This window comes from Melopsittacus undulatus, chromosome 9, assembly GCF_012275295.1.
Source record: "Melopsittacus undulatus isolate bMelUnd1 chromosome 9, bMelUnd1.mat.Z, whole genome shotgun sequence".
Lineage (NCBI taxonomy): Eukaryota > Metazoa > Chordata > Aves > Psittaciformes > Psittaculidae > Melopsittacus > Melopsittacus undulatus.
The window spans coordinates 19,316,634-19,342,702 of NC_047535.1; the positions used below are offsets into that span (position 1 = coordinate 19,316,634).

General features: G+C 39.7%; 2 protein-coding genes across 3 annotated transcripts; both read left to right on the plus strand.

Moving 5' to 3' along the window:
* Positions 1 to 1,000: 1,000 nt before the first annotated feature.
* On the plus strand, positions 1,001 to 11,411 carry PYGO1 (pygopus family PHD finger 1). The gene is made up of 3 exons (XM_034066494.1): positions 1,001 to 1,123; positions 5,436 to 5,521; positions 7,281 to 11,411. The coding sequence occupies exons 1-3, from the start codon at positions 1,075 to 1,077 to the stop codon at positions 8,400 to 8,402; spliced, it is 1,257 nt and encodes a 418-aa protein (XP_033922385.1). The 5' UTR covers positions 1,001 to 1,074; the 3' UTR covers positions 8,403 to 11,411.
* A 6,307-nt stretch (positions 11,412 to 17,718) lies between these two features.
* On the plus strand, positions 17,719 to 25,838 carry DNAAF4 (dynein axonemal assembly factor 4). Of its 2 annotated transcripts, XM_031046141.2 has the most exons (10): positions 17,719 to 17,841; positions 18,399 to 18,546; positions 18,949 to 19,082; positions 19,878 to 20,118; positions 20,866 to 21,011; positions 21,657 to 21,766; positions 22,315 to 22,468; positions 23,344 to 23,449; positions 23,552 to 23,581; positions 24,758 to 24,982. In XM_031046141.2, exons 1-10 carry the CDS (start codon positions 17,719 to 17,721, stop codon positions 24,865 to 24,867), a joined length of 1,302 nt encoding a protein of 433 aa, XP_030902001.1. In that variant the 3' UTR covers positions 24,868 to 24,982. The 2 variants fall into 2 exon arrangements, with proteins under 2 accessions (XP_030902001.1, XP_030902002.1); XM_031046142.2 differs by lacking the exon at positions 23,552 to 23,581 and having other exon boundaries at positions 24,758 to 25,838.
* Positions 25,839 to 26,069: the final 231 nt, after the last annotated feature.

A 26,069-nucleotide genomic window follows, 5' to 3' on the forward strand; every position in this document is an offset into this window, starting at 1 on the left:
GAGAATAAACCCTTACTGGAAAGATTATTATTTTTCATGCAGTTGATAAACAGTTTTGATGAAGGAGGAGGCTCTGTGTGTAACACCTCTGGAATGCGATGGGGATCTGTGGCAGAACGTGTGTTTGCACAGAACAGCAGCAGCGGCTCCCACACTCCTGTATGGCCCCAGGGCTCAGCAGGGCTCGGGCCCAGCGGCTGTGTCTCTGCAGTGCCCTGCGGCCAGAGGCAGGGCTGGGGGCACGGACGGACCCTCCCCCCGGCACAGACCCACCCGAGAGCGGACCGCGGGGCCGCAGCCTGAGGCGAGAGGAGCGCGCGGAGCACGTGCTGCAGGCGGGGGGCGCGGCCCGAGGTGTGAGGGGCGGTCACCGAGCGGCGCGTGCCGGCCGCAGCCGCGCGCCCGCCCTCACGCGCACGGACGGTGCCCGCGGCCGCCCCGAGCCCAGCGCGTCCCGGCCGGGCCCTCCCCGGCCCCGAGTCTTTGTTCCGAGCGGCGGCGCGGGCCGGGGGCGCGGCCGGGGCTGGCGGCTCCCCCCTCTTCCGCCCCCCCCCCGCCGCGCTCATGGCGGGAGTGTGGGGAGCCCCGCCGCGGCGGGAGCTGCCTCCAGTGCCCCTGGGGGCCAGGGAGCCGGATGGCAACGGCGGCAGGGGTACGGCGCGGTGAGCGGCGCTGGTGGCCGGCAGGGGCGCTGTGCGGGGCCGCGGGGCTTGGCAGCCCCGGCGGCGGGCGCCGAGCGAGGCGGGCGTCCGCAGCCCGCGGGGACCCTGCCCTGCGCGGCTCGGCGCTCCGCGGGCCCCCGCGCAGCTCCCGGGCAGCGGCTCTCCGCTCGGCGGGGCCCGCCTCGCCCGGCCCTGGCCGCGGGCCGCCGCGGAGCCCTCCCGCGCCCAAACTTTGCAAAGTCTGCTCGCTCCGCTGCTGGGGCGGCGGCGGCGGCTACGGCAGCTGCGGGTGGGGGCGGCGGCGGGGGAGGCGGGGGAGGAGGGGGCGGGCCGCGGGCCGGCGGCGGCGGCAGCAGCAGCATCAAAGAGCCTCGATTCCTGCTGCCCTGGGAGCCATGCGCCGCGGTCTGTAATGTCAGCGGAACAGGAGAAGGACCCCATCGCGCTGAAGAGATCCCGAGGTAGGCGGGGGGCCCCGGGCCGGGCATGGGGGGCGGCCGCTGCTGGGGCCTAACTGCCGTGAGGGGAGCCGGCGGGCGCCGCGGGATGCGCGCACTGGCTGGACCGGACCGCCGCTGCCCAACGCGCTCCCGGACCGGACAGGGAGCCCGCGCCCCCGCCGCGGTGCCTCCCTGCGGCTGGCGGCGGGGCCGGGCAGCGCGGCAGCCGCGCTAAGTTTGCACGGTGGGGCCCGGCCGGGTGCCGCGGGCTCCCGCAGCCTCCGGGCCTTGAAATGCCAAACTCGGGGTCGCCCTGCGCGCAGCTGGGACCGCGCGGGGACGCGTGCGGTGCGTGGTCATGTCCCGTGTTTTCTTGGATGTGCTGCCCATTAGTATGCAGCGTGCATACTGCTGGTGCAAGGGAATACGTCGGCAGTGCCACATGTCCGAGTTAGTGTTGATGCAGAGCCCATAAATTACACTTGAGTGTTTGCTCTTCTGTCTCTGGTCATGCTCTTGTGCTTGATTCTCGCTGAGGTTTTTCTTTTTCGGGAAATGAAAAATCTGTCGAAATGTTGTCTTTATCAATAGCACTGTTGTGTGGCTCCAGTGAGGTTTGAAGTACGCATTTCTTTGAAATGTGTAAGGAGAAGGGTAGAAATACGGTACCTCTTCCGATTTGGTTGTGCAGCTGACTTTAATGGCAGTAGCACATCAGTCTGTGTAGCGGTAATTGCGTCCTCATAGTCCTTAAAACCAGAAATGCATTTCCGAATGAATTAATGAAAGACACTAGGGTGACCGAGTTGGGTGAAAATCATAGCAAAATGATAAGATTTGCAATTTATTGCTTCTCTTTGCCTCGCCTCCTGTTTTGCCCCTGGAATTCTATTGTTCTTGCTGTTTTAAGCTTTTTTTATGGTTGGGTAAGTGGGGAAAGGTGTGGATTCAGCTAGGCACGTTGTCATTGATTTACATTCTGCTTTTCTGAAACTGGTCTAGTACGAGCTGGATTGCAACCTTGAAAATGAGAGAATGAAAACATGCAGCAGTGTTACAAAGGAGACTGGGATTCCTTAGAGTCCTTCATTCTCAAGCCCTGATTCTGCAAATATTTAAGCACATGCAGTTTCACATGCCTGAGTTACCCTTCGAGTTCCATGTGATTACCGCTTAATATCAAAACTGTTTACAGTATCAGGACCACTGAATAGGCTCACCAGATCTGGTCAGAATTAGGCTCTTCTTAGTTTTCAGTCTCTAATGAAAAGTTTATTTAGGCATTTATCTTTCTTGGGAAAGCATTCTTACAGAGATAAAGCACTGTTTGAAAAGACTTTGGCATCCATCCTGTAAAAACCTAGACAGAGATTTGACAGTGAGAATGAAAAACTCCATAGTATATTTGCAACATGTTAAGTATGGCATAAATTGCATGCAAAGTCACAATCTCTTAATATGTAAACAAAACTACAGTTGCAGTTCTCATAAATAACGCTGAAAATCTCTGGTATATGGATGAAGTAAAAAAGAATCTGGGATTTCTCCTTTCCTAAATGTAAGTGAACAAAATACATTTTCCCTGTTATTTAATAAGAGAATAGTTCTCTGATGTGTATTTCTATCTCTAGATCCGTTGCAGATATGATGCCCTAGTCAAAAGAGTTGTGTTGGGTTTTTTCCTGGAAAAATAGTGTCAAACAATTAGTATTTTTTTTTTTAGTGCAGTGTTCCTGAATTCTCAGTACACCTTTTAATGAAGGTCTGTGTGGTAGGTACCAAAAGTGACTTTCTGGAAAGTTTATCTTGGCTGCAGGAAAATGACCCTTATTCACTCATTTTTGGAGGTATGCTAGGACTAACATTCTGTTTCCTTTCATGTGTAAATTAAAGCATTATAAAATCCACAGGGAAAATATAAATTTGTAGGGCTAAATTAAATCATTGGCCTCACACAGTGAGAACTGAGAATATAAAAAAGCTTTGTGCCTTTCCAGATGTAGGACTCTGTTCTGCAAACATAGGCTTGTGACTGGCTTCACCCGTGTAGGTAATTCGTGGAGAAATTGTGTAACTTGTCACTGGAATTATAATGTTCATAGGCTTGTGCTTTTGAAGAATGATGTCCCAGAGAGGGAATTCATACATCATTTTATAAAGTTTTAACTTATGCTACTGTAAGGCAACACTTGTTGATCCTCAGTACTGTGCTTGACCACAAATTTACTAATACCTGCACTGCTAGTTGTTAAATTTATTAAAAGAAATCTGGATATTTGTAATGCTTTGCTGCCAGTGGTTAATGTTGTTTATGTGTTATGAGTGCAGGACTACAAGGAACAGGAGTGCATTTTATGCAGTTGTGAGGAATGGTGTGCAGAGTGAAATCTCCCAGTGAATTTATGATAAACCTATAGGAATGCTGGAGAAGAAGCTAATGGAAAGGGCAGGGTCAGTTTTGAGTAAATATCAAGAAGATTATTTTATAAAGTTAAAGTATAAGGGAGATTTATCATCATCCTTTATGTAAAACTTTATGCTGTGATTAGTTAGTATCTGCAGTTAAATGCAGTGGCAGTGCTTCACAGCATACTAGGTATACACGGGATCTTGTATTCTAAATTAAGGCAAAAAGGACTCTCTTTTAAAAGAAGTAATGCCTAGTTACTCTGATTGTAGGTTATACAACAACATATTTTTGAGATGTTTATTGTGACTTCATGCCTTAGTCTTTGAAATTCAAACTTAAGTTTTGATAGGTGTGGATCTCAGAGGCTCACAGATTTGAACAGTGACAGCCAAAGCCAAAAGGAACTTATTAAAGCAGAGGCAGAACTGGATTCTTACTGGGGATAGGACTGGTAAATTCCATGAAACTTCAGAAGAGGAGGTGGGGAGGAAGTGCTAGGAGTGAAATTTTTCAGGCCCCCTTTGATCAGGGGTATTTGAAATAACTGTTGATATTTCAGTCTGTATATAGTAGGTCTACTTCTTCCCTGAGAGATTTTGCATTACTTTACTGAACAGTAAAAGTTGGTTTAGGTGTCTGCAGGGTATACTTCTGTAAGATAGATCAGCACAGTCTCATACATTATGCTTCTTTGTATGATATTATTGATAATTCACAGTTATCTTCAGGTAATATTACCTTTGGTGATAGAGACAAACCTGTGTGTTCAGCTGTATGCTTGCATCTTGTTTAGGTTTGCCTTGTATTCTGAATATGAGTTTTAAACAAGTAACAGAACATTTTTTAGGTTGGATTGCCTGCTTCTTACTGTTCTATAGTTAGTATATATATATTAACCATATATATATGTGTGTATATGTACTTTGTTTTCAAAAGAGCAAATAAACTAATATCTTAATGGGCCTGGGGAAAATGAAATTAACATATAGTTTCTTAATGTAATGGTGTTAGTGTCTTAACATTTGTTGCTTTCATATCACCCCAGAGTGATTTTCGTGCTTCAGCAAGCTGGCTGGGATAGTAAGGAATGTGTTAGGACGTATTTTTCCAGAGTTTTAAAACTGAAAGCCACAATTTATACAACTTTGAGAGCTGGTTCCGCTGTTAACAAAGGTGAGGAAGAATCCAAGGTGAAGTACAGATATCTCTTTGGATTTCTCAGTCAAGCCTGATACGGTGATCAATAAAATGAACATTCTTTGTTTCTTTTTGTGCCAGAGCAGCCATGCTCAATTTTCTATGAGGTTTCTGCAGGGAAGGACAGGTTCACTTAGAGCCCCTTTGAGTGTTGGCAGGTATCATTTTGTCTGATCGAATCTTGCATTTAGTGGAATTTAGATCTTATCAACTGCAGATCTGTTGAAACAACAGGACAGGTTTTCAGTGCGCTTCAGTTATGGATCTACTACTTTTTGCCTTTTCTTTCACAACATATTGTAATATATTGTTGTATATTGGTACAGTGAGTTTGATAAATGTTATGTCTACGTAAGGTGAATAGGAGGTGAATCTTATGCATGGTTTTAAACAGTTCTTGTGATAGTTTTATGCGTTATGCAAACAAGAAATACTTCTAACTGGTGAAGTGGAGATTTTAGAAACCAAGGGACAGATAAACATAAAACAAATGGAAATGTTTATTTCAACTCTGAGCATGAACTGGACGTTAAAGTGGTAGTAGAGTAAGGTAGCAGTATACAAGGTATGCTTTTACCTCCAGACACTTACTTCTTGAAATGTTAGCCACCAGAACTAGTGCAAGTTCAGTACTTGTAACAGATACCTGTTGCTATTACAGAGGCAAACTTGAAACACAGTCTGTAAGAAAACTAATGCAGTATTGCACCAATTGAAATTTTGTAGGTGGTGACAGTGGATTGGATGGGTTAGGAGGACCAGGAGTACAACTTGGAAGCCCTGATAAGAAAAAGCGCAAAGCAAACACACAGGTAAATTCCCTTTGGTTCTTTTGATATTGTAATAAACAGTGCACCCACGTGTTGTTTGTGGTATCCCACATTGTTCAGAATGTCAGTCTGTTATCACAAACAGCAGTTACATACAGAATATTCCAGTTGTATTGTGAAGTTAGAATCTTCAGAATACTAGGTATTCTTGCTGAAGTTATTCCAATCTCTGCAGGTTGCTGAAGACCTGTAAAGAGAGGAGCACAGTGAGACTGCAATAACTTGCATTTCACCATAGGGATTTGATTCTGAGACAGGCCTTCTTTTAATGACTTTGTAGCCATTGGTTGAAATCTGTACAGCATGGGTAGTTGCCATGAGACTACTTTTCTTCTTTCTTTTATTCTTACATGTGTAGGTTTGTGGGCTAATGGATCAGCATGGTTTCTTAATGCTTTGACCAAACTCTTGGCGTATTCCCCAAGTGATTTTCAAGCAAAAGCTGTGAGGCAGGTTCAGCTTCTTTCCAGTGAATCCCTGCAATCTGGCAATTCTATACAGTCTCCATTTCCAGAAAAGGAAGCCCGAGTACAAAACATCTAAAGCAATTACATATCTGTAGTGTAGAATTTTTCTTTGTGTGTTCATTCAGCTTTGAATGATGAGAATATCTATTACTTTGGTACTGCCCAGTGAGAGTGATTTTATTTATTCAGCATTCTGTTAGGACTATCCAGATTCCATTGAGATATGGATCTGGTTTCTTAGTTTTTACTGTTTTTAAAGTAGTCATAATGAAAGTTGCTCTGAGAAACATTCAGTCAATTTAAGGGTTTCAGACCTCTTTCTTGGAGCTTCCTTTGTATTGTGGAACGGTGATAACTGTACCGGGAATGCTGATTAGTTTCCTCAATTCTTACCAGGTTCAAAATCTGCAGCACAGCAGATTTTTTTTTAATTAATTATTATTATTTTTTTGGGTTGGGGGGATGGAAGGGGAAAGTTTAATCTTAATTTATTGGTATTTGGAGGAAATTCTTTCTGTGAGCACAGTTAGTGTGAGAGTGAACCAGGTAAATGTTCCCCTCAGGCTAGTCTAGTATGGAATTCAATTGTATAGCCACTCTGATAACATTTAAATAGCCTCTGGGTTCCATTAAACATTTAATTATGCTCTGTAACCAGAAATCCTTCTATCTTATACCTATTGACTGTGCTTTGCAGACTGCCCCCAATCACGGAATGCTCATAAGAGGTACCTCTGGTATACAGAAATTTCCTATATGCAAACTCCTATATTCTGTATACCTTTTTTAGGGTTATAGAAACATTAGGTTTGTATATGCTTGTAGAAATGGGGTTTCTTAAGAGACATATCTTCAGTAAAATTAGCCCAAAATGCAGCTAAAGTAAATGCTTCAAATCTGCTCTTGCAACCTTTGGAAATATTTTGTGCATGTGTTTAAGTGACACATGGCTTTCTGTATTGTTGCTTTTCTTATGTAAAACATTAAGAAATAGAAGTTACATATCAAGTAGTATTTTCAGAAGCGTGGTTGTGTAACTGCACAATTTTTAAACCACTGAGATTACTATAAATCACCATATTATCCAGAGCCCAAACTCCTCTCTTGCCTCTGTGCTGAAATTTCATACAACCTGGCAGGGATGGTGGGTAAGCTTTATGCAACAGCTGAACAGTTCTTTCAGCACTAGCACTAATCCAGGACCTTTTGTGCTTGGCCTGTCTTGCAGGGAAATACTAAAACTAATTTAAATATTCTATTTAAAATATTTTTAGGGATCATCATTTCCTCCTCCATCTGAGTATGCTCCACCGCCGAATCCAAGCTCTGACCACCTTATAGCTGCAAATCCTTTTGATGACAACTATAATACTGTGTCTTATAAACCACTTCCTTCAGGAAATCCATATTTTAGTAATCCTGGTTATCCTGGCTTTGGAGGCTATAACACTTTCAGAATGCCACCTCACATGCTGCCCAGAGTGTCCTCACCATATGGTGGTTCTTACTCCCTCAGAAACCAGCCACATCCCCTTCCTCAAAACCCAGTGGGAATGGGTTTTAGTCGGCCCCACTCTTTCAGCTTTGGTCCACACGATAACCCAGGTTTTGGGAATCAACCACCTTATAGCAGTGGTCAGATAAATCAAAATGTCAGTATGCCTGGTCAGCATTTCAGACCAAATCCTGGTGAGAACTTTGGCCATTCTGGTCAGATACCTCACCCTGACGTGCCGTCTAACTTTGGTCCTGGAAACAATCCAAATTTCCCAAATTCTCAGCTAGAGTCAAGCCATTCTTTTGTTCCTCCACCGAACACTTACAACCAGACAAAATCATCAGCACAAAAGCAAGACTTCAGTCAAGGTGCAAGCAAAGCATCCAACGAGAACACTACTGCTCATCAGCATCATCACAGGCCAGAGGACATTGTGAGTCAAGGTAACAGCGACCTAAAAAATGTTAATCGAAACAATGTGGTAAACCAAGATAATAGCCATTCTAATAGTGCTGATAACACTAATGCTGGTCACTCAAATGGGACTCAGAGTAAGTCCCGCCAGCCTCGAGGTGCTGCTGAAGCATGCAACTCTGAAAAGAGCAGCAAAACACCCCTTCACCCCAGTCGTCATGGTCACTCATCCTCTGAACCTGTCTATCCATGTGGAATTTGCACACATGAAGTCAATGATGACCAGGATGCCATCCTGTGTGAAGCCTCTTGTCAAAAATGGTTTCATCGGATCTGTACAGGTATGACTGAATCAGCTTATGGCCTTCTTACAGCAGAAGCATCAGCAGTATGGGGTTGTGATACTTGCATGGCTGACAAAGATGTCCAGTTAATGCGTACAAGAGAGACTGCAGGGCCACCTGCACTGAATACGGATGGCTAACAGCGTGAATTGGTGGTAGTGGTTGAAATACTTGCTGTGAAGATTTGGTTACAAATTGGGTACTTCACTTTCTGCAGACAATCGGTTGTGTTTAGTTGCTGTCATCTTACCTGTTTTCATTTATAAACTTCCATCCCAGCTTTTGTACTCTTAGTTTTGTGCGTGCAAAAATGTTTTACAGGATGGATTTTTTGTTTCTGATTAAACTGTAAAATGTAACTGACAACTGATCATAAGTAGTATGTGCATTGACAGTTTTATTGAAGGCAAAAGTGCTTGTATGAATAGCCCCTAATCTGTAGTGTTAATTTGTTAACTAACGCTGGCATTTAGTGCTCAGTTTTAATGGTACTGTATTTGCAAGTACTCATTACATTTTATTTTTTGGGAGTGAATGTCCATTATGGATGTTCTCTCTATCCTTTCTTTGAATATAGTGGAGATGACATGGAGGAATGCGCAGTATTAACAGTTTTTGGTTTGAGGTAAATACAGAGATTTTCACATCTGCTTTTTCCTGGTTTTGAAATAACATAGTATTCAAAAGCTGATGACTTCATGCTTAGTAACATAAGGAAACCTGCTAACTCTCTAATACAAAGGCATTTATATTTCCTTGAAAGGTCAATTGTTTCTCTGACTTCTCAGTAAATGCTTGCTGAGGACTCTCACTAGGTCTTGCAGTATTTGGAAATAGTTACGAAATATGATGAGTACATTGGAGAAAGAACACATCAAGTTTATGAAGTCCAGTGCTTTAAATCTAGAGAATACCAAACCTAGGGTTGCATATGTAACCTTAATTAATTTCTCTTAAGCACATACATTAGGATATAGTCTCTGCATCTGTCATGGTTGTGCAATCATGCATTTCTCTCATCTTTTCTTGTTGATGGTTCTACTCTCTGCCTCAGTGCTGCCTGAGAATTGTGAATGAACTAGTGCAGGGAAAGCCCAACTCATCTTCAAGGACTTTCAGCTAGTGCCTGCTCAGTCGTCCTGAGCTTGCACAGTCCACTTGACATAAAGGAGCGCGCAAGGCAATGGAGTGTGCACAGCACAGGCTCTGCATTAAAAGGTAATGTGTCCAGCAAAGTAAAACTGAATTCCTGCCACTGCCTCAGCCAGTCTTGCAGTGAGGTGATGAGGAAAAATAAAGCTTTTGCATTAGGTGAGTTTACCTTGTGTCAGGAGCAGGTAATCAGAGGTTTAGCTTCTTCGCTAAACTTTATGAACAAGTATGAATGGCACTAGAGCTTCATGTGTGATACTGGCAATTATATTTTAATATGGGTAATTTAATCTTATTCTTGATCTCAAAACAATTTTTTTTTTCATGTGGGGAAACATCCACCCTGGAAGATTTCAGCCTTAGCAGTGTGATACAGCTGCATACACAACTGAAAATCAGTGCTTCTATAGAGATAAGTGTGATTTTAACGTAATAAAAGGTAGTACTGTAATAACAGACTCTGCTTGTAATACCCCTGTGCTGGAAACTTTTAGTTTTTAAACAGTTAGCAGTTAAGTCATATGTCAGGCTCTACAGGTATTAGTCATGTTCCTTAATGTGATAAATTGTTCAGGTTTGTGGTGATGAGTGATGTAGGAGCCTCTGTAGAATACAGTCATCTGTACAAAGAGGTAGGTTTTATGGTAAGCTATGCTAATAAGTGAAAAGTGAGGCCTGTTTGCTAGTTCACCATTGCATTTGGTTTTTAAATGGGCTCTACTGTCGTAGCTTTCTAGAAGATACTGTGCTGATCCACGTAACTGCCCTTGTTTTACTTTAAAAGTGAAAAGTTTTATATGCTCTTTTACCAGAGTGCAAATTTCCCTCTTTTTTTGTCTTGCCTCTCATTAGGAAAAAGGCAATAATGTTTCAAGTGTAAAGGACAGAATTCATACCTTGAGGATTTCCTGTATAGAGATGTAAAGAAAGTGTAAGGCAGACCCAGGGTTCCTGCTTTCATCACCATTTGCTTTATTTAGTACAGAGACTAAATTTTGTTGTTAGAGGTGGGATATTTAAAAACAAGCAACAAAAAAAACATCAAGCATCTACAAGCAACAATCTAACCTCTGTTAGGTTTATTCTTCAGTAGCTTTCCTAATGACTGATTGACTGTTAGAATTTACTTTTTGTACCTACAGTAGATATTAAACCAAACCTTGTTTAGATAGATTTGTTCCTCTGGGACTCAATTTAATCTCTGCAAAAAATTGCACTCTGAAGAGAGTGGAGCTGGTTTAGACCTACAGCAATGTAAATGAAATAAAAGCATTGCACTCAGTGAAAATTCAACACAAGCTCCAATGACGCTGTTGTTACTCAGTGTGCTGTTCGCAATACCTTCCCGTCTCCCATACCCCATTCCTGTTGGGGGAAGGTGTTTGGAGCATTTGTTCCCAGAAATCCAGTTAATGTTGTAACATTTTGGATCAGACATTGTATTTAAAATAACCATGTATTTCTTAACCTCTTCCTGAACTCTACATGAAGTTAGGCAAGTGTTTTCTGTGGTAGGTAGCAAGGCATTGGGATTTAAATGTAATGTTCTGACAAAATCAATTGGAATATCATCTTAAAAGGCCTTAAATTGTGTATTTGTGAAACTAACAGTTTATTTCAGTTTTTCTGAACTGGTACTATGTTGGGTTTGTAACCCAGTAAATTTTCTGTGTTTATTAACCTGTAAATACACAAGGCATTAGCAAATGCCAGTTACACAAAATAAAAACAAATTAAAAACAAACCCAGACTTGTTACTACACTGATGACAGAGATATGACTGATCAGGATCTCTGAAAGTCATCCAGCCAATATGCTTGCCCTGCTGATGTGTGCTTGGCATACCTGGACTCTGTCTAGTGAGAGGATTATACTTTGTTTCTCTCTGCATGTATTTACTAGTAGTAGTTCAAGTATGCACAGGAAAAACAACAATCATGTTTTGTTAGTAAGGTGCTAGGAAAATGTCAGCTGATTAGAATTAGACATTAGTTATAGCAGGGTGGGTGGGAGGGAGGGTGGATTAGAATAGGTGAGGGTTTTTGTAATACTCTACATGAAACGATTTGTATTGAACTATCATGTGCTTCTTTCATTACTGGTGATTTAGACTGTACTGGTGCTGCACACCAAAAATATTGTAAAGATTTTGTAAATCTTACAAACCTAAAAATTTTTATGGGAAATGCCTGTGTCCTTTTGAACAGCTCCTTGTCATGGTCAGAAACAAGCCCATATTGCCTGAAATGTTCTCCCCTCTCTCATGCTGAAATGAATACATACAAACTGTCCTCAATACTTAGGGTTTTGTTTTTTTCTTTTGCCAGAGACCAATTTTAAATGAGAAAATATGTAACTTGCTCTTTAAAATACTTGTTTTATTGTTGCCAGGGTAAGTAACAGTACTGTGTATAGGCTATAGGGTGGATGTCAAAAATGCTGTTTCTGGCTGTTTTACCAATCCCTTGTACAACTTGAGCCAAGCAGGTTGGTTGGTTGTGCCTCAACTTCTGCCTTCAGAAGATTGGACTAATGCTTACTTGCCAGGGTTGTTGAGAGGCCTCGTTTTGTTTGAGGTCTTCAGATGAAAGAGACTAAAGTAATGAAGTTACTATTTAAAACAAAAACATAATTTTGGGGGCTGTGTATAGAAATACAAACATTGTGACCTTAAAGTTTTTCGTCTAAGAACCAGTTTTGTAATCACATTTTTCAGGCTTAACTCCTAGCACGTGAGAACTAACGGTCAGTGGAACTGCACGGGCACATCAAGAACGTTTCAGAGTGTTTGCAGTTTGGGGCCTATGTTATTTGCAAGTGGAATGCTTTGTATGGTTTGAGATTTTTACAAAATCAATGGTGTTCAAATGTAGCGCCTTTTAAACATTTGTCTTTATTCCAACTTAATACAATAACACATCTGCATTAAATAGATTCCTTTCATTTTATAAATAAACTGGCAGTAGAAGTATTGGTGTAACATTTTCAAATAAGGAAGTCATGCTTTTTATCATGTTGTATGTGACTTAAATTACTGTTTCATATTAAAACTAATCTTTCCTTATGTACTGCTTAAATATACCTGTTTTAGGATATCAGTTCAGTACTTTTTATACAATCTTGAATGTGTTCCACATTGGTGACATGTATTTTTGCAACAACTTTTTTGTTTCAATTTTAAATTAGAGCATGTCTGAAGTAATACATGCATTAGTGCTGTGGTGTGTGGCAAAGTTAATGTATGTAATTCAAATTGGAAAAAAGTTTCCAGACTTTGTCCAACATTAACCCTGTGGCCAGGGATTAAATTACTATGTAATACAAATTATATCATGATGTGTTTTAAGCTACTCTATGAAGTATGTGAAACATTATTGTTTATGGATTGGTAGCTGGTGTGGTATCTTGCATAGAATGAGGTATGATAGATGGTAGCAATTCATGATAATTAAACTGACTACCTTTCAGAACACGCAGCACTTATGTGCATTGTCATCTTGTTGCCACAACTGTTAGAATGAGTTTTGTATTATTATCCTCTAACAAATGGGTGAACATCTGGTCGTACGCTCATGGGTGTGAAAATTCTGTTCTAATGCTCTTTACTTGGTTTACAAAACATGTCATTTTTTATCTATTGGATGTGATTAGATGTATGCAGGAGGATGTAGAACTGGATGTATTTTAAAGTTATTCTGCAATTACTAAGTTTTGTCTGAAGCTTTCTATATTAGAATAGGCTTCCTTAAAATTGGAAAATTAAGTGTACTTAGCAGAACTCTTGAGGCAATATAACTATCCTACACTACATCTTGAGTTATGCACATTCACTTCTTTGTATGGGACTTCTGATTTCTTGTGGGCTTAAGTTTTATATGGAAATAAAGGATCGCATTAGTGCCCTAGTGTTGTGTGTCATCAGTTCTGAGGTGATGAATTCTAAATGGTGTTCAGCCCCTTAGAGGTGCTGCCTGGCTTAAAGTATTCAATATTGCCCTTAGCTTCCAGGTTCAGAAATGGCTTACCCCAGCATCACAGGAAATACCTATTTTTGTACTGTTTGCCATACATGATTAATTTTCCTTCTCATGTTCAAACAAACTGTCTGAACCCCACCTTTTTACTAAAAGGTCTGTGCACTGTAATTCAGGAATTGCTGTATTTGAGACAGTGTGGGATTGGAGTCAAGAGAGATGTTGTATCTATTCCTAGGCACTCATCTTCTGAACATCCATATAGTTTAAGGAGGACAGGCTTTTCATAAATTCTTTTATTTTGTTGTTGTTCCTTTCTTAATAGTTTTTTTGTTTTGTTTTATTTTTTTTTATTTTTCTGAAATGTGAAATAATACAGAGTTGTTGGGGGATTTTTACTTAAAAGACAGTTTCTCCTCAAGGCTTTTGTATATGGCCTTCAGAGCAGATGCTGTGTTCTTTAGGGCCTTTTGACTTGGAATTGTTTGTCCATATTCTCCTTTCAGTGTTTAGGGTGAGTTGAAAAAGGCAAGTTACCAATCTACTGCCATCCAAACAATACAAAGTATAAGCTGATTAAGACTGTTGACATTTAATTATATTTTTTTTGGCTAATAATGATGTGATACCTTTTAGAAGAACATGTATCAGAATCTGATTCAAGCATTCTTGGATAATGTATATGGTACATTTTGTCCAACACTGTATGTAACTTTGTTGCTTTCTGTTGTCTGTTTTCAGTTTCTTTTAAAATAAACGTAATTTTTGTGGGGAAGTTGCCTGTTGATTTTTACGAAGGTGATGTAGGCCCTTAGTGCCACAGTTTAGTGGTGGATTTGGCAGTCCTAGGGTAAATGTTGGACTTGATGATCTTAAAGGTCTTTTTCAACCTAGTTGATTGTATTAAGTCATAATATTTTGCCTGTGGGAATGCATTTGGATTAGGCATAATCCTGCAAGGCACAGTATGAGGTTGTATTGCTCAGAAAAGACAGCTCCTGCCTCTCTTGGAGAGGTTTGCTGTTCTGTAAAGTCGTTAATCTGAAGTAACTTCAAAGGAGATTAGAATAGGTCGTGCACCATGAGCCCCATTTCTTTCTTACATAATAGGACGGAAGGCTTAGGCACCATTTGGCTGAATATATCATTTTAGAGCTTTCTGCACTTGGGATGACGTTATACAAAGAATTATTTATTTTAAAAATTATTATTATGATATTCCTGTTTGTTTGAATGACAGAACTAACTTGTACCAAATCAGCAACTGATACAGGTAGTAAGCCACCCGTGCAAAATGGTTCATTTGAAAAAATAGTATCTGATAAAATAATCCTGTTCCTCTTAAAAAAGTATGGAGGGATGAGAGAAATGAGAATTTAGAAAGGATGGGAAGGTAACTATTTAAAAGATTTTCCCCCCCCATACATGAAAGCCTCTGAAGTCATTAGAAGTGTAATAAACCCTGAAAGAGATCTCTGTATGCATTGGCAACTGGAGGGTTAGAGTATTGGTAATATTACTAAGATTTGACTGGAGTATACATTTCCATCCTTCATAAAACAAGCCATGGGAATTTAATAAAAAAAGCTTTCCAGAGAAAAAAAAATGTCTTTTTTTCACAACAGTTTCTTGCACCTCTGACTCACAACTTAGTGCAAACAGAAGAAAGATCCTGCATGGACCTTTCTCTTGATTTACTTGGCAGAAATATCATAGTGAGAGATCACTTATTTGTTCAAGTAAGCTAGCAATGTGGAATGCATATGACATAGGTGGTGCTTCTGTGGATATGCATCACCACAAGACTTTTAAGGTAGATCCAAGAACTTGCTCAGTCCCTTTTGTGTCCTTTAGCAGCGAAATCTGCATTTCCATGGGGTAAATGCATGGCTTTGCACTTGTGACCTAGCTTTTAAGTAAACAGACTTTTTTGTTAATGTATTGGACCTATTTTGTGTAACTTGAGAACAGCAAATACAGGTAATCATATCTGTGTCTTGGCTTGTAAAGTGTGTGTACATAGTATGGTATTTTTGGCAGGAATAAATAATAAGCTGCTACATTTCAGTATATTCTCTGTGGCTAAACTAAAAATGACTCCTGGATGACCAAGGCAGAAGACCAGCATTCAAGAAGTCCAAGACTTACTGCCGTGCATGAGCTCTGCAAAACTGACGAATGCATCCTGGATGACTACAGCTGCGTTTTGGAGTGGTAGGAGATTTTGAGTTACTATTGCATTATAACCATTCTAGCCAATGCTGCTATTAGAACACCCTGATCTAAAACAGAACATTTATTCCCTCCAATCCCTAACGCTTCCATTACTTCATGTAGGAAGCAGGCAAATAGGATTTTGATGACTGTGTGCAACTGTGGCCTTTGTGGTTTCAATATAGTAGAACTGGGAAAGCTTTGAAGGTCAGCAAAGAAGATAGAGCTATGTAGAAGAAATGTATGGTAGGGGGCTTTCTAAGAAAACATGTCTTTGAGTGAAGAAAGGTCTGTGAGAAACCTGAATGTCACTGAAGGGATGTTGAGAATTTGCTTGTTTCATCCCTTTCTGCATTTGCCTGAAATTTGTCTTGCAATACAAACAATTAAGTGATATTAAATGAAGGTATCACAAGGCAGGTTTAAAACGAACAGGAGGAGGTTTGTTCTCACAGCAACGCTCTTCCATCAACTTTAATTTTTTTTTCTCTTACAGTTTCTTAGGCTGATAGCAGTCTGTTGATGGAGACGCCCTGGTTTAGGTCTGGGTTCAGAGCTGTGAGCGCAAGAAATCTCATCTGCAGCTGACAGCAAGGCTCCTTTTTCCACTGTGCATGTCCTAACGTAAGTCTGAAAAGATGTAACCTGCAAGGTTTAAAAAGTCACATGTGCCAAAAATACCTTCAGTTAAATCTCTTCCCTCTTACACTTTTCATTGGTCTTTGAGGAATTTAATTCAGTTCTCACGATACCAGTCCATGCAAGCATTCACCCACATTATACTGATGTGGGTGAGTGAGGATGGAGAACAACCCAGAAATTGTATCAATTACAATGGATTTCTTGCTCTGACAAAGTTTTAGACCTCTGTGATAATTATTTTATTTTTATAATATGTGTATACACATGACTTAAATGACCACCATCTGAACATTGCTTTGGAATATAGATAGTCAAACATAAAAATTAAATCTTCAGTGATACACATCAAAAAGCTAATGTGTGCAAGTTCAGCTTTTCTTGGTCATATTTTGAAAGAATTTAAAGGGGAAAACTTGACTTTTTGGTTCTGGATGGTTTTTTTCCCCCCACATAGTTGTAAGTAATTTATACTTCTGAGGAACTTAAACCATACCTTCATGTTTATCTGAATGCATTTGGCTTGCCTTTCAACCCATATTCCCCAGACGCAGTTGCTTTCCATGTACTAGACTTTATTTTGGCAGATTGTGTTACTGATTGAGAGGGGATTGAGCAACAACACGCAAAATATCTCGAGTGCTTGGCTAAGAGAGCAAAATAGACAGTATTGGGAGGTAATAGCATGGAGCTGTCGAGTACTTTAGAGGACATGTGGGAGTTTCAGTGTATTGCTAGATCAGTCCTCAGCTTTTAATAGTTTTAACCAGGAATTCTCAAGCCAGTAAGTTTGTCTCTTTATGGAAGCGCATTTGGATCGTAAGAGCTGCATTCCTTCCTACTCCTCTGAGGTGCGAGTGATGAAAACCACAACAGCGCCTTCGGTGCGCGTTGTCCGGGTAAGTCACAGGCCGGTGCCTGCAGTGGGGTTTCTGTCAGCCGATCTCTCCATGTTTCAGAAGTCCCAGCCGCCATACGCTGACAGCTTCCAGCTGTCCCGTCCAGTCCCGGGAACGGTACTTGCTGTTTTGAACCCTGAACCCTTGCTGCCGCGGGTGTACCCGCCCTTGTAGCCCATCACGGACGCCCTGCTGCGCGCCTGGCTCTGTACAGGCGGGTGGGAGCCGCGGCTGCCCCGGGCTGCCGCCGTTAGCAGCTGGGCTGGCAGCGGCGGGCGCTCCCCGGCGGGGCTGCTCGTACACCCGGGTGCCCGCGGCACCGCAGGGCCGGCGTGGTGCGAGTCGCCGTACGGCCGCCGAGTTCCTCGGCAGCAGCGGGGAATGGAACCGTGGGGCCCTGGGAATACCGCCAGGACCGCGGTGCCTCAATAGGGACCTGCCAGAAGCTCCTCCGGCACCGCAACTCGGCCTGCGCCTTCCGGGGCAGCGCTGCGGGACCCGGAAGTGCTCTTGGCGAAAATCGGTAGCTCTGTCTCCCCTAGCAACGGCGGCGGGGCGCCCGTAGCAACAAGGCCGCCATGCCGGTGTGGCTGCGGGAGTACAGCTGGCGGCAGACAGGCTCCGCCGTGTACCTCTCGCTGCCCTTGCCTGGCGTTCGGGTCACCCCCGCCAACATCTTCTGCACTGACCAGTACCTGAAGGTGGGGGGCCTCGCTCCTCTCAGGGGCCTTCTGTTGTGAAGTATTGCTGCTTGAGATGTGTTGTGGCCCATGGGCTTGTGCCTTGGTGCTACTTCATAGCGCTGTTGAAAAGAACATGTTTAATACATCACGACAGCGCTGTCAAATTTATAATGTTTTATAACTGTTAGTCTGTAATGTCTTTTTTTTGCTGCAGACTGTTAAATGTGTATCCTACTAGATAGAATGGCTTTACCACTGATTGTGCCTCTCTGTACTAATGCTTTTGCTGCTCAGTAGGCACCAGCTGCCTTTTCTCTCATAAATGGCCTGAGTTATAGACATCTGCTTATATTATGAATAATTGTAAATTTAAAATCTTTTGTTGCAGAAGAACCATTTTTTTAATTTCTCTTACCTGATCTAATAAAATATATAACTTCCATACTAGATACTAAGCAAAGTAGTTGCGCCAATAGCATGTGTTTCTTGAGGTTTACTGTATGCTCAGTATTTTGAATATGAGAGATTTAATTAAAAATTGTAAATATCAGTACAAATTAATTATACTTTTATAGGTAAGCATCCATCCCTTTTTATTTGAAGCCATTTTATATGCTCCTATTGATGAAACAAACAGCACAGCAAAGATTGGAAATGGAATCATTTTCTTCACTTTGTATAAAAAAGAAGAGGCCATGTGGGATTCCCTGACTATAGAAAATGGTAAGTTCTCTACTGTGAATACAAAATTGTGTGTAAGAAACCCAAACTGTGCCAAGACTTTACACACCATAATAAGCAATGTGAAATTCTGCTGCTAGATATCTGCTCGGTTAAACCTTGTTGTTCATTGTTAAAAATAGAAGGTATATAGAAACATAAAAAGAACATCCTCTTGGTCTAGTGTGCACAAAACAAAGCAGTGTTTAGTGTAAAACTTACATTTTACATGTACGTGAATCTTAGTTTTTCATTTTTAGAGATAGAGAGTTCTTTGTGGAATTTGAACCAGGTTGTGTTTTCCAAGACAAAGTGGCAAAAGGAATTCTGGGTTTATAAACATGGTGCAGAATATTAGAACTTCAAGCCTAAATTATTGAAATAGTTTTTATTTGGTTTTTTAAGATAGCAAGGAGAAACTGCAGTATTTAAGAGAGAATGCTGTTCTAAAAGCCCATGAAAAGGCAAAAGAGGAAACAGAAGCAAAAAAAGTTACAAAACAGGAACACAAAAAGTATGCTTTGGAGGCCACAATGGAGGTAAGCTTAGAAGGGAATCTGCAAGATGCATCCATGTAACCATTTACAGAGTGATCTGGTGGCTGCTTGGTTAATCGTACCTTAAAAAGATGAGAAGCACTCATTTTTATTTACAGTGGTGGTGAACCATGTTATTTCTTTGTGCTTAAAACATAGGTATTAGCAAATATGGAAATGATACAGAAAAAAATACTTTGTTGTAGTTTTCCATTAGTAATACCAATGAAAACTTTTGGTGAGGAGCTCAGACTTTTGTCAATCGAAGGAGACTGCAGTCGTGAGGCAAAACTGTACTCTTTTGTTGCCTTTGTGTAAAAACAAGTGTTAAGTCATTTAGTACTGTCAAAAATACTAGTTATGGCTTTTAAATCTTACTTATTTATTGTTACATTTTATGCCAGACTTGCTGTTCATTGCCTTTTGTGTTGTCTATCTTTAGTGGTCTGTGTTTATGCGCATTAAAATCAAATAGTTTATTTACGTTTTGCATATTCCAGAGAGGTGCCTTGGAATATGGCTAGAATTTTCCCTGTTTACAAGTAAAACTTGTTTCAGAATGTTTCTGGGTCATACCTTAGTATTGGTAGTAACAGTTAAGAGATACAACTTCTAAAAACTAATCAGAGGTTTTTGCTCTCCCAGTCACTTTGACTGTCTTCCGTAACTCTGCTTGTGCAATCACATCACTGATGACGCTGTGCTTAGGATATGGATACTAGAAAAATAATGGTAACTTTTACTTGGTCGTCTTATTCTTAGCAGATGTTACATATCTCAGGTTTATCATTCAAACAGCTAGAAGAAGCAGGAAGAAAAAGAATTGAAGATATGAAAGAAAAGGAGAGGCAGAAGGTCACAAAGGAGTTGGAGTTATGGAAAAAACAGCAAGAAGATGCTGAGAAACAAAAGAGGGTACAAAAAGGACGGAAACTACATAAAGAAATAGAGCAGCTAAAGGAGAGGAAAAACGGAAGAATGGACAAAACTGGGATTCTTAATAAAGGAACTTCTGAAACCAGACTCAAACCTACTAAAGGTTCTTATACTGAAGTGTATTTTACCATTCTTTACAGTGTGGGTATAACTATATTCCTAGATGTTTCTAATTCATCATTTATCTTTGTCTCCACCATACTGATCTAATTCTCTTAGGTTGCTGTTATTTTGGTGTCTTCATTTTCAGGTAATTTATTGAGCTAAAGCATGTGAGTTCTTAGCTCTTGTTTAAGCCTTTGGAAATACAAGGGCAGGTTTTCTTCTAAGCTTTAGAAAAGTAAACCAGAAAGCCTTTCTTACAGTGTAATGCAGGCTTTTGGAGGGTGGAATTCATGTTACCAAGAGTAACCTAACTGCTGGTTTTCAAAGAAACATGCCATCTCCTTTCACTCTCTCTATCCCACAACTTGGCCCCACAGAGAGCCATTTCAGGGAACTAAACCAACAGAAAGTATGTAATTTTTGTTTGGTTTGGTAAGGTTAGTTTTAGCTCTTGCAGTTGCCCTGTCAGAGACTCATGCAAGTGACAGAGATAGTGGTGTAAGAGGAATTCATGTTTGTTTGTGACAATGTAGCCAGTAAATAGATGGCATTACACAGCAAGAACATACTTCTTAATTTTTTTTAACCTTCCTTTCAAAAGAACAAGTCTAAACCTTTCTCAAGCTAATAGAGGTTTCGTTCTAATGCTCAGAATTTCTGAATTAGGTGTACTTCAGTCTTTGGAAGAAAAGAGAAACTCCTTTTGCTCCAATTTTTATTTCCAGTACTCCAATTCTTTTCACAGATCATGGTTCCTATAGTATGTTTTCAGAAAACTTAAAGGAGGAACAGTTACCAGCTCCTCGATCTGCTGCTACAATTAAAATCAACTTTACATCACGAGTTTTCCCTACAGCTCTGCGAGAATCTCGTGTTGCAGAAGAGGAGGAGGTAAGGATTGCTCTCTGGTTTAATACAATGCTTCTACTGTCTTCCAAGGTGAATTATTTACCATGGGTTCAGCAAGTTGAGAAAGATGGTACCTGTGCCAATATTCTTGTCTTCCAAGGAAGATTGTATTATTTAAATTAAAATTTAAAGAAACACTTTTATATAAAAAGTATTTTCACTAAGCACATGATTGTGCAGAGTAATAAATAGCATATTCCCTTTTCTGGGAGGGGAAAAAAGCCCGACACAGCAGTGTTAATTTAATTCCTTGAAGTACAGCATTTGAAATGTCTCTATATATATACTTAAGATTCTTCAAACCCTGTCTTCTTAAAAAGAAGCTCACTGTTAGCTCTTTTGTGTGCTCTATTGAGTGAACACAAAGAGTCATTTTGGAGCTCCAAAACAAGCAAGCAACAAAAATGTATTAGTGATGCAGTAATGTTGCTTCTTACATGGTAATAAAATATTTGGGGAAAATTTGAAGTTTTTTTCATATCTGGCATAATAAATGATTTCTCCCTGTCCAAATTATGTGGCCAATAGAATTCTTTTGATGGGAGTGAGTTAAGAGATGAAAGCAAAATTCTTTTTTGGATTTGAATTTTGCCTCAGAAATACTACTTGCACATTGTATATTTACAGTGGCTGCGTAAACAAGCAGAAGCTCGAAGAACAATAAGTGCTGATTTGTCTGAGCTGGAAGATTTAAAAGAAGAGGAGAAGAATCCAGACTGGTTAAAGGACAAAGGAAAGTAAGTTAGATTTGAACATATATTTAAATGAGTTACATAGTCTATGTCTATTACTTAGTTTTGATATTTTGTATTTATCCTAGACACAGGTGGTGAATGTCTGCATAGTAGAGAATTTATTGACAGCTTATGGGGTTTGAATATGATAAAGTCATGAGATGCAATTGCTGCAGCTCATGATAGACAAAATCATTGTGAACACATGGTGGATGTTTTTGTTTTGATGTACAAAGTCTGATAATCAGATACATGACTTTCAGGATTAGTCCTGCCTCTGCCTGCATGCGTCCGCCTCTTACTAGTCTTGCTATCCTTCCATTGCCTCTAAGAAATGACTATATGTGTATCTATATGCTATATTGTCAGCATCACATTTGACTGAACTGCAACTATGTTGTCCTCAGAAAAAGCTGTAAATGGCCATTTTCAAGGGAAAAGCGGCTAAAACTTCAAATTTTTGAAAATGAATTGTAACAATAAGTGGGTATTTATTTTGTGATTTATCACTTTGTTTAAAGTGTATATTTCACTTTTTGTTTTATACTTAGCAAAATGTTTGCAACAGGAAACTATTTTGGAGCTGTAAATGCCTATAACCTTGCATTGAGGCTAAACAATAAGCTTCCGCTGCTGTACCTGAATCGTGCTGCCTGCCACCTTAAGCTGAGAAATCTACATAAAGCTATTGAAGACTCCTCTAAGGTAAAAACATACAGCTTCTCAGAGTGTCTTATATGTGGTTGTGATTTATTACTGTAATGTTTATGTTTCAAACCCTCAAACCAGGCTTCCAAACACTTGGGAAGAATGGCCTATGTTGACTCAATCCATGTTTCTTTACAAGTAAAATATTTTAGGAATATATACACTTGAAAGAAAAAAAAATACGAGTTTGAGCAGAAAAGAAAAAAGAAAATATGGAGAGATATCACTTGTGTTATGTTGTGGTGTTCTTCATTTTGTGGGAAGAAAGTAAAAAAGGTGGTGGTGAGGAGGAGGATAACTGAAAAAAAACCCTAACAAACCAGCCATTTTTCAAGAAGGGCTGCATTATCTTGATATTTTAGCAGCCATTATTTGTGCAACGAGAAAGGAGTGATTTTAAATGACACCTGAATAGTTTGGAGACAGTTTTCCTAGAATTATTATTTTTTTTAAGTTACTATTTTTTTAACTAATTTTGAACGTCTTGAGGCTTGAAACTTGTTTTTTTTTTTCCCTAGGAACTACTATTACTACAAAAAAAAAGGGCAGCTTTTCTAGGCTGCTTTTTTTTTTCCTGGGTGTGTAATACCATGTGTGAAAATAGAATACATTATTTGACTGTAGTAAATGTTTAAGACAGTATTCCTCAGTTTTTAGCCATGGCAATGAAACTGTATTTAGCAAACTGCTGGGTAACAGATACAAATCTTAATAACTAGATTCACAAGCCGTGTAGTTAAATCTGAATAGTTATTTTCTATTTGAATAGTTATTATGTTACTGTATAATCATAGTAATTGAGAGGAGTGTGTGTAATGAGAAAAAAAACAAACGGAGGCAAAATCTCCCTGTGTGTGTTTTCGTTTGTAAAGGCACTAGAACTGTTGACACCACCTGTTCCTGATAATGAGAATGCTCGAGTAAAAGCATATGTGAGACGTGGAACAGCGTTTTGTGAGCTGGAATTATATACTGAAGGTAAGACCTTGATTTTGTGTAAATGTGCATGTGAATTTGTAGTGACACATAAGTAATTCTGTTTAGCTCAATGAGACTGCTCACACCTTTATTTTTTTTCAGGAGAGTCATTAAAGGAGGCCAGTACAAAAAGTAGGTCTCTTCATTATGAACCTTTATACAACATTTCTTTTTTTTTTTATTTTATTTAAAAATATTTACTGGCTAATTGCAATTCCATTTGAAAAAATCTCAACAGTTTTGAGAAAATTGATTGTACTCCTAGTTTGAGGAGTACAAACTAGTTTTTGCATTGAGTTTAGGAAGTTATGTATCCTGTTTGGTGTCTTGGTTCAGTCTTCCTGTGCATAATGGACAACTATTGACCATAGCAGCTTGGTGGCCATAGAAGGTATCAGTGAAGCATGAATGAGAGGTTGGAGATATTTGCACTGGGAGGCAGTGAAATGTAGGGTGCAAACTGATATGAAACTAGGTTGCACTAATTTTGCTATTCATGAAGCCATGTTTTATTGGTTTTGAGATTTTTATTTACAGTATTTCCAACTATAGAACAAAGTAACCTAAAATAACCTGAAATATTTCTAAAATATTTGCTTGAGAACTGCTTACTAACATACCTTGGTAAAAATAGGCATGGAACCCCTACTGGTTAGCAAAATATTTTGTCAGGTATGTGTGATTTGTGTGAAAATATCTGAATTAAGTGTCCCTACTGAGCTCTCTAAGAATATCAGTTTAATTTTGTAAGGCAAAAAGTTACAAAAATTGGAAATTGTTAGAAAGTAGAAGGTGAAGAATATTCCAAAAGTCAGGAGTGAAATACTAACCTTTTCCTGCTAATTACTTTTCTCACCGTATGAATCACTTTGTCATTCCATTACAGCTTCATTTGCACTTTTAAACCTTTATTTTACTTCCTGTACTTAAGGTTTGCTTTACCCCCACCCAAGCTCTAGTATTCACAGTTCACCTCTTTCATTTCTTGTTTTCATGCACTTTCCATCTTTCATTCATTTTTTCTCTCTTCTGCAGAAGACTTTTGAGCACTCCCCTCATGCACATGTGTGTATGTATATATGGGAATGAAGAGGCTCTGTTTCCATGTTTCAGTATCTGAAGATGTTTATGTAGTAGAGTGTTTCCACTAAAATGTTCTGCAAGATAATATAAATAAAATATATTTACTGACAAAAGTTAAACCTAATGTCATTTCTTCATGTGACTGGGGAGCACTTATTTCTGGTTAGTTGCTAAAGAGGATGCTCGTGTCATTGATTGACATTCTTATTAACGTATCTGTATTAGGTCTCCAGGATTATGAAGCAGCTCTCAAGATTGATCCTAAAAATAGAACTATAGAAAAAGATGCTGAGAAGATTAGACACCTGATTCAAGGAAAAACACAAGATTCTTAATTTAACAAACAAAAAAGGTACTTTGTGACAGAGATGCCTTTTAAGGGCATCAGAAAGAATCTTAATTCTCTTAATATGTTGTTAACTAGACATTTTTCTGTTTCATCCAGAACACCTCCAGAATTGATAAAAGATTTGATATATGAATTACTATTTTTTGAAAGTATATTATTATAACAAACATGATTATATATATTCTATATCATTTTGATACAAAGTTGTCATATTTTTGCTTTCTGTGAAATATTGGTGGGTTGAATATTAAAACATGCTTTTGGTACTTGATTTAAAGTTACTCATAACTAAATGAAATATTTGTCTGTAAATATCTACTGAATCTAGACAGTAAGTTTGGAAACAACTTCACTAGCTCTGTATAGTCAACACCTGTTAATTTCTTATCTTTCTCTTCTCCACCAAAGCTGAAACAGTTGTGTGTTTTGTGGTTGTGGTTATCTGCTTTCCTCTTATTGTTCATAGTGTTTGGCACATCTGAAACTAAGACAATGAATTTAGATATTTTGGAATCTAATTTGGCAAACCTCTACCTGTAACCATAGAGGTATATTTTATGTAGTGCAGAAAGTTCTTTTTAGCATTAAATAATATACATTGAATATTTTCAGACTACTTGGAAAAATTTGTTTGGCCCAACCAAACAAGGTAAGTGGAACAATTATAAACCTGTGGCATTCTATTGTAGTGTAGCAGTAAATGAATCCTTTGATAAATTTTCCTGTCAATGACTATGACTTCTTCCATCCTGCTACAGTTAGTAATCTTATGGTGTAGCTGTAAAGAATATTCTAAATAAAACCATTGTTATTTGCATGAAAATATATATTTTTCTTGAGCTATTATTTTAACTTGTACTCTGTTGACATTGGCCCGTACCTCAGGAATACTGATGGGATTAAAGGTTCTCAAAAATGGGACCATCCTGGTGAGATTACACGTGCTATAAAATGACACTGTGCTTTAAAGTCCTGCACTTGTTTTGGACAGTGGAAGAATGTAATTATAGAATTGTGTGTGTGTGTTAGCATTTGTATTACTGTGATAGCCTGAAGTACTGGGCTTGAGTGGTTCTGTTTTGTTAGGCATTCTATCCAAATTGTGACCATTTCAACTACACTCTTTCAGTAGCTGTTCTAGCAGACTTGTGAATTTTCCACATCAGTCTGTTTCCTGAAGACCACATG